This window comes from Sinocyclocheilus rhinocerous, unplaced genomic scaffold (assembly GCF_001515625.1).
Source record: "Sinocyclocheilus rhinocerous isolate Xijiao unplaced genomic scaffold, SAMN03320098_v1.1 scaffold2194, whole genome shotgun sequence".
In the NCBI taxonomy this organism is placed as follows: Eukaryota; Metazoa; Chordata; class Actinopteri; order Cypriniformes; family Cyprinidae; genus Sinocyclocheilus; species Sinocyclocheilus rhinocerous.
Genome location: NW_015652304.1, coordinates 1,291,352 through 1,299,324, shown reverse-complemented (window position 1 = coordinate 1,299,324; position 7,973 = coordinate 1,291,352). Strand labels below are relative to the sequence as shown.

Genomic DNA, 7,973 nt, shown 5'->3' with positions numbered 1-7,973 from the left:
GAGACTGATGCGTCGTGCAATGCAAGCAACCATACTCCCAAAGATGAGTTTCAAGTAGCCTACTCCCTTTATTTTTGTTTGAGCTCCTGGGTATTGTGCAAAAACACTATCTGTGGAATTTGTGGAATCTCAGAGAGGCTTGTAAATAGCCAACAATTTTCGTCATTTGTCTCCAGGCTTCAAATCAATAGGTCTACCACTCAAGATCTTCCTAAATATATGATTTACATTGTAATTTTTACCTTCCGAATATAATTACAAGAACATTGAAATATGAAAGGTCCCTCCAGTAGGAGTGCGCATTAAAATTAACCACAAAAGTTAATTACACAAGCCAGAACGCACGTTTTCTGCTAACTCTAGCGAATAAAATCGCGTAGGCTAGCAGTGGTAACCATAACAACAGTAGTTCGCTGGAGCGCTTTGAGTCAGGACTCAGGAACGTTGTCGGACGAAACACAAATAGTGCTGTGTATCATTTTATTATTATTTTACAAATCACATCGTGTTTAATCTTTAAAGGTAGTTCATGTTTAACGCCAAATATAGCCTGCACATGTAGGGCTACATCTCGAAGATGTCTCTCAAAAGCATCTGATAAACACCTGTAACTGTTACCTGCAAAAAATGCAGTTTCACATACATTCCAAATCATTAACGCCCTAAGAACGTTCTAAATGTCTCTTTAATATCTGACATGCAACCTTCTGAGATGAGAAAACGCCTCAATAAATAGCACCTAATTTTCCACATGAAACCCCGTATATCAAATAGGCGTCAGTTAAGGTTGCGCCCTGAATATTTCCTATCGAAATTCCTTTAAAGGTCGATTCCTTGCCTGCCTCCACCTTCTGGGTCAGAGGACTACGGTATAAAGCAAAGCTGAGCTGGGGAGGAGTCTAGCTCCGTTACACAGGCGCGCGTTCGAACATAAGAAAATATTTACATGTAGGTGTCATTTCCACAACTATGACTACGTGCAGCTCACAGTGTAAGGAATAACACTTCTTGAACTCGTATAAGAAGATAAGACTTTTCAATCACAATTTCACTAGTAATTCTATAGAAGTTTTGTATAACACTGGGTCGTCAAAAGATTGCTTCTGGTTTGTCCCAGGGATTCATTAAAACCGGATTCTTTGGTGTTGAGCAGGATCGAGCTGGTAAGACTTTGACGCGCTTTGCATTTAAAAAAAAGTTGAATCAGCTATTACTTATATTAACGTAAGATTTCTTGCATAACTACCACATGGCTCTTTATAAATGGTTTCTGCAAGTGAGATCTGTTGTTCCAATCGATCTTTGCAAAAAAAAAACAGGTGATTTATCACGTGCAGTTTATATGCATGCAGACTTGAATGCATTTTTTTGTTGTTGGTTGCTCTTTGTTTAACATTTGCAAGAATGCAGTCCTGATTATATCGGCAGCTGGAGCACGTGACCATCAATATCACATTACAGCTCCTTGAGAGTTGTTTGTGTTTACTGTTTTGCACATCATGTTTCACGTTTTTAATCGCGTAGTCGGTTTACTGTAGTATGAGATTAGTTGTGATAATGGGGAGAAAGAATCTTCTGCCACCAAGCAATTCAGTGAAATCTCGCGGAATTGGGTTAAATAGGGGGGAGGGGGTTTTCTGTGTCTTAGTGCCAGAATTGTAAAGAGTGTATGGGACTCCCCCTCCTCCTCTTCATTATTTATCCTGTGGAGAAATGTTGTAGTGACACATCTGTGCAACAACTGTACTTTACCGTGGTCTTTTTGTACACAAATGAGTTTAATTGAAGATGTTATTTAGAGACCACCTGAGATTTCCAAGCGATCGATTGCTGTGCATCTAAGTTGAAATGGGTTTTGAGATTGGAGTTAAATGGTATGCGTTTGAGAGTTACAGCGAAAACACTCACTTACGTAAGTCGCTTACCAAATATCATCTGAAATACCACACCCCACAGCCATGTCCCTTGGGCTCCTTATCCCACCGTTTTGAGGTGGTCCTCCAAAAATAGAGCCCTTTTGCCATTCTTAGCAACAGGAGAGAGAAACATGCTGGGGAACTGAAAGAGATCTTTTTGTGCAGCTCATAGATGCAGAAATGCTCAATTAAATCACCTTTATATTTTATTCTGTGTAGTTGTTTAAACGTAATACAACAAGAAGCACTTGATGTCCAACAAAAAGTCACCCACAACTTCCAGGACTTAAATGCTGTTAAATGCTCAAGTTAGTAATATAAGGGAAGTGAGACTTCATTAGTCAGGTTTCTAAACCTTCCCACAAGAACTGAAGTATGTGTGTGGAGTTTTGCAGGGATTGAAGACAGCCCAGTGTCTCACACTCACTTGTTTTTTCAGACAAGATGGAACTTTGTGTTGCTGCAGTGCTTTTGTCCTACTTCGCTCCAGCTTTGGGTGAGTGCTGTTGTTTGTTTTTTTATTGCCACCCTCTCAGCTATACTCTGAGAATTATTTTTTTTATATAAATATATAAAGTAGAAATCATCTCCAGAATGTAATTAGGACAAAAATTAAAAGTATTTGTCCTGCACAGACTTTCCTTTAGAGATTAACAACAGTATATGTGTATGCATGCAGGATCAGCTTTTGGCAGGGAAATGCCAGGTAAGTGTGTAGAGGGTTAGAGACACTTTGCTATGTGAGTGATTAAAAAAAAAAAGCTGAATTTCGAGTTTTCTGTGCTTCTGTCTGACGTTGATATGTACCAAGGCTTTTTCTGTTTGTTTTTGTTTAATAATAAAATTTGACTGCCGTTGCACTTGACTGCTTTTCTGAAATACTGGAGCAGTTTGTGCTGTTTTGGCTTTGCGTGTTTTTGGCAAATGTTCTCAAACGGTTCCACCGTGTCTCGTTTCGGCTTACGATTACACCTTTCCCTGAAGGGTTTTTCTGAAAAGCCGATGAAGTAACACTACTCTTACACCACGAGGCTTGAGACTTTTTCAAGTGTGCCAGTGCAGCTCATGTTGTACCTAACCTTGGGTACATGCAGTTCTGCTACTCCATATGGAGGCAGTTTTGACAGGATGAGTCTTTGAAGTATTTATCGACCTTGGGAATTATACGTATTGTTGCTTTATTTTGAGATTTGTCCACTTTTAGAAGTTGCAGTAGCATGCATCTAGCCGATCCGTTGGATTTCTGGGAGAATTGCTGTTTTCTCAGACTGTGTATGTGTGTTGTTGTTGCCAACACAAACATTTGAATACACCATTTAAGCGCTCCAACACTGTCGGACTGGCCAGTGTGCTCTCATGTAAATACTGCCCACATAAATATGTACATGAGCAGCATTAAAAAAATGGTTTTTGTACACAGGAATGCTAAAGTGTTTGCATCAATGCTTTGTTCAGTGTTTTTGAAAGGGATGGAGGAGAGAGAGCGAGAGATCATTATGGATAACCAAAGTCTTACAGTCAGACCATTCATAATGTTTAATGGGAGATTTGGAGCGATGCCTTCAACATTCTTGTTTACAGAGAGCAGATCCTCTGAAAAGACTCTTTAAAAACATATAGGTCTATTATCATTCCACTGATAGATTTGTGGCATAAAATGACTCAAAGTAACATTTCTGCCAAATGTCTGTTTAATACTAATAAGAAGTCTTTGAAAAGAACTTGTCAAAATATTAGAATTAATGCGTCGTTCTTTGAAATGAGTTCCTAAAATAACCTTTCTGTGTAATATAAATCTCATAGTTGAGCTTTTTAAAATGCATCTTAAGTTGATCTGGCATATTGAAAAGAAGCTGTTGGCTGCCACAGTGTGAGCATTTCTTTTGTGTCTTCCATGATTGTGCACATGCTTTTTTAACATATTGCCATATTTTGGAGTTATTATGGCTGTCTGTGTGTCTGTGTCCAAACATATTAACTGTCGAAAAGTAGTATGCAACCATTTAACATTGTAGTACACTGGAATACTTAGGTGCCAGTTCTATATTATATAGTTTAAGAATCACTGCAAGTTCTATATTAATCTTGGTTAGATTTAAATTGTAACACTTTTTCTCTCCCTCAGCTTCTCAAATGGATGAAATTCATGGTAAGTGTCTTCTAGTCTAGAATTAATTTTACATTAACTGAACGTCTTATTGGCTTATTAACAATGTTTTTAGCCAGGCTAGACCAGGTCTAATGTTGTGTGCATTGAAAAAGCATAGGTTTGACACTATAAGCTTTTAGTTCACAGTGGGTGTGAAAAATGTTTATGGAGTCACCAGTCAGAAAGCTCTTGTCCTCTTTTGGTACATTCCATACAGTATCAATTTGTCAGTAGCGTTCTGTATTTGAGAAATGGCTTGCAGATAATATCTTTTTATGTTCTGGCACTATAATGTTGTCATTATCTTAAATTCTCTTAATATTTTACATTTTGATTGCTACCAGTATTTATTTATTTTTTTAATAGCTTTACGGAGTTTTGACTCTAGATATTTACTTTTTTTTTTTCTCCCACCAGAATACGACAAGCCATTTCATTATGGTGAGTACAGATGGACTATAGCTGCTTAGGCAGTATACATACTTATATGGATTTAGGAAATCTCTTGGTTGACTTCATAAAGCTGAAAGGGGAAAAATGCTAGTATGCAAAACATAGCAATTACTCAGAGGAATTTGTGTTTTTCAAAGTATTGTGAGCATAGTCGTTTTATTATGGGGGTTACAGCTGCACTCTGATGTTTCCAATAGTATGCTGAGCGCTGTTGTGTTAAGAAGGGCTTTCAGGGCCAAAGTGCATCACCTTTCTCAGGAAACATCTGGGAAGTCAGAGTGATTTGCGTTTCCCCTTCTGTTTTTCCAAAATAGATGGAAAATATTCACTCCGGGACTAAGCTTCTGTAGAACACACAAGTTAGAATCTGATATCTACCCCAGAATTGAGAATTTCCCAAATTTACTTTTTATTCAATTTGTTTATTGTCCGTATTTGGATTATATGTATAATCTGTCATGTTTACAATTAAAAGTACAACTCGGAGCCCTATTAGAAAGCAAACAACTAAGTACACATGGCAGTTTAGTGGTTCCGGACTGTCTCAGGAAAGTCATTCTTCAGCCTTTTTCATTATGCTTAGCAGATTATTGTCTGTGCATGTTGTGTTGGCCTTAACACTCGTAAGCAGGACCAAACGGAATCTGCGGAACCTTTCGCATTTTCTGTGCTGATTTTAGGGAAAATTAGTCAAATTTACATCTGATTTTTAGTTGATTTGTTATATGAAACTACAGTAGTACTAGGCGCTTATCTGAAGTTTAAAGCCTAACCAATGAGTCAAAGTATTGGTAAACAAATGGATGGGATGTAGAAATTTGGGAATGAGTTCTGATTCTACAGATTCCATGAGAACCTGCAATAAAGGGGCTGTTTTGTGTGTGTGAATCTGTCATTTGTGTATTGTTTTACCACAGATGCAACCATTTTTTGTTTTAAATATATTTTAAGTAGTGCTGTCAAACGGTTAATAGCATCCAAAATAAAAGTTTTTGTTTACAGAATATATGTATGTGTACTGTGTATATTTATTATGTATATATAAATACACACACATGCATGTATATATTTTGAAAATATTTACATGTATTTACATGTGTGTGTATATATAATATATTTATATTAAATATAAATATATTTAATATATAAACATAACGTATTTTTCTTAAATATATACATGTATGTGTGCGTATTTATATATACATAAATATACACAGTACATACACATACTATATATTCTGTAAGCAAAAACTTTGATTTTGGATGCGATTAATCGTTTGACAGCACTAATTTTAAGCTTATTGTGGAATGTTTCCCATTTTAATGATGTTTTATTAACATTCTAATAAAATGAAAACATGCATCACTTCTGCATTTGTACATGTTCTTCTGAATCCTCTTTCCAGATTATGAATCTCTGAGGATCGGTGGTATGATCTTTGCTGTGATCCTCTTCTTGATGGGGATCTTCCTCATTGTCAGTGAGTGTCAAACTTTCTACCATTCTCAGAAAGAGTTATACCTTTGTACAGTACTTGCCATCAAATGTATAGAATATTTTTTTGTAGATATTCATCTAAGAATGTGTCCTCGCGCAGATACAAATATCGGTTACTGAGGGTAGACTGGTTGCAGGCCAGCGTGTCTTTCATAACCTCTAAGTTTAAACCTCTCTACGACACCCAATACCGCACCATGACTTATGGTGTTCCACCAGTGCAGAGACAAGCAGCCAATCTAACCTTTGACACTCTTACTCTGAAACCCCCACCAGCCCTCATAAATTACTAACGAGAGACCCTGCTGACCTGATGTTATATAGACCATGAGTTTGATCACAACAAGTGACAGTAGTTTGGTTTTTGTGTACCTAATTTCATCATGTGTTACAGCAACATAGGCAATCTCTAAAACACCATGTGTTTGTGAATGCTTTTCTCTTGTATATTATAATAAACCACCAGTGGTTTTGATCATACTTCTGGCTTGTTTCCAATAGGTCGGAAATGCCGCTGCAAAGGGAACAAGTCAAAGTAAGTGGCAAAGAAAACTGTAATGCATTTTGTTCGATGAAAATATTTAGGCTAAACTGTGGTAATCCAGTCATTTTAACAGGAATTCATGCAATCTGGAATTTTGCATTGGATCAAAAGATTTCACCATCCATATTTCGCAACGGGTTTGATTTGGTCACACAGATTCCCCACGTTGACCAACAAAAATCTGCTTGCTTTGACAATTTCTCTGTGATCTGTGCTTGATACAATGCTACACTATTGACAATAGACAACTGACCCTTTTTGCCACAATTTTTTATAACGTGACCGCATCTGTTCCAATGATGCGACTAGATCAATAATCAGAGATCACAATATAATGTCTATTTATTTTTCTGCTCTTCAGGAAATGACCACCTTTTGACTTCTCTTTTGTTGTCTTTTTCCTACTTCATAGGCCAGTGGGTATTGACACAGAGGCAGCCAGAGGTGAGAATGTTCCATTTTATTATAGTTATATAATATATAGTTTTTATATTATATTATAATATTATAGTTCATGACACTTAAAAAGAAACTGACATTTATGGTATTTTTATTGCAGGTGCAAAATAAAGTAAGCTGAGGGAATGGTGACACTGTCTCTACTTTTGGATTCGTCGTAAAGTGTTATACTGTATATCCTGCATAATTTTTTATGACTGTATATCTCTGTTTTTGGTTCCTCTTGACAGAAAGCATGGCTTCTTAAGGAGAAATCTTAATCAGAACTTTGACCATTTGGAAGAAGAAAAAGTCACTTGAGGATTTAGTTCTTCTAGTGTTCACAATTTTACATTTTTATGTCTTTGTCTCTGGGTACATCAGAGTATGAGTGCTCCTTTTTAAAATTTGAAGTTTTAAAAATATTGTTTAAATAAAAGTGTTGATTATCAGCTAGAACTACTTTGCCGTAATGTTTAACTCAGCAGCTGATACCTTTGAGATTTTCCTTCACTTTTTGTCATGTACTTTTCAAGCTCTCTGAAGTTTATGAAATACATGGTGTTGGCTAGTATGTGTAAGTGCTCAGTAGCTAAAAGTAGTAAGTAGGCATTTTATATATTTTGTAAATTGTCCATACAGTTTTGTCACGTCGCAGAAGTAACAAAACAAACTGTATACTGTAGTTGAAAAATAAAGTGATTTCCATGGAATGTCTGTTAAGTGTCCTCGAGAAAACGTAACCGTTATATAACGTGTGCTTGGCATCTGCCCCTGGTCTGTCTCTCATATTCAGTCTGTTATAAATAGTTGACCCTGTTATGGACTCAATGCACGGCCCACTGCCTACGTATTTCCGCTAAAATCTCAGTTGTATGCGAGCTTCCGGTTTAGCGTTCTCCGATAGCAAGCTGTGGTAATAGCGTGGTCTTTGTCAAATTTTTTATTAACTAGCGATTACAAATAATTATTTTA

The 7,973-nt window shown here is 36.6% G+C and overlaps 1 protein-coding gene across 2 annotated transcripts; it reads left to right on the top strand.

Annotated features, from left to right (window-relative positions):
• The first annotated feature begins 2,065 nt into the window (after positions 1–2,065).
• On the top strand, positions 2,066–7,378 carry LOC107714713 (FXYD domain-containing ion transport regulator 6-like). 2 transcript variants are annotated; one of them, XM_016520677.1, is made up of 10 exons: positions 2,066–2,224; positions 2,356–2,412; positions 2,596–2,622; positions 4,042–4,065; positions 4,483–4,506; positions 5,925–5,999; positions 6,518–6,551; positions 6,973–7,004; positions 7,120–7,131; positions 7,250–7,378. In XM_016520677.1, the coding sequence occupies exons 1-9, from the start codon at positions 2,089–2,091 to the stop codon at positions 7,128–7,130; spliced, it is 420 nt and encodes a 139-aa protein (XP_016376163.1). In that variant the 5' UTR covers positions 2,066–2,088; the 3' UTR covers position 7,131; positions 7,250–7,378. The 2 variants fall into 2 exon arrangements, with proteins under 2 accessions (XP_016376163.1, XP_016376162.1); XM_016520676.1 differs by having other exon boundaries at positions 2,073–2,224; positions 7,120–7,147.
• The last annotated feature ends 595 nt before the right edge of the window (positions 7,379–7,973 follow it).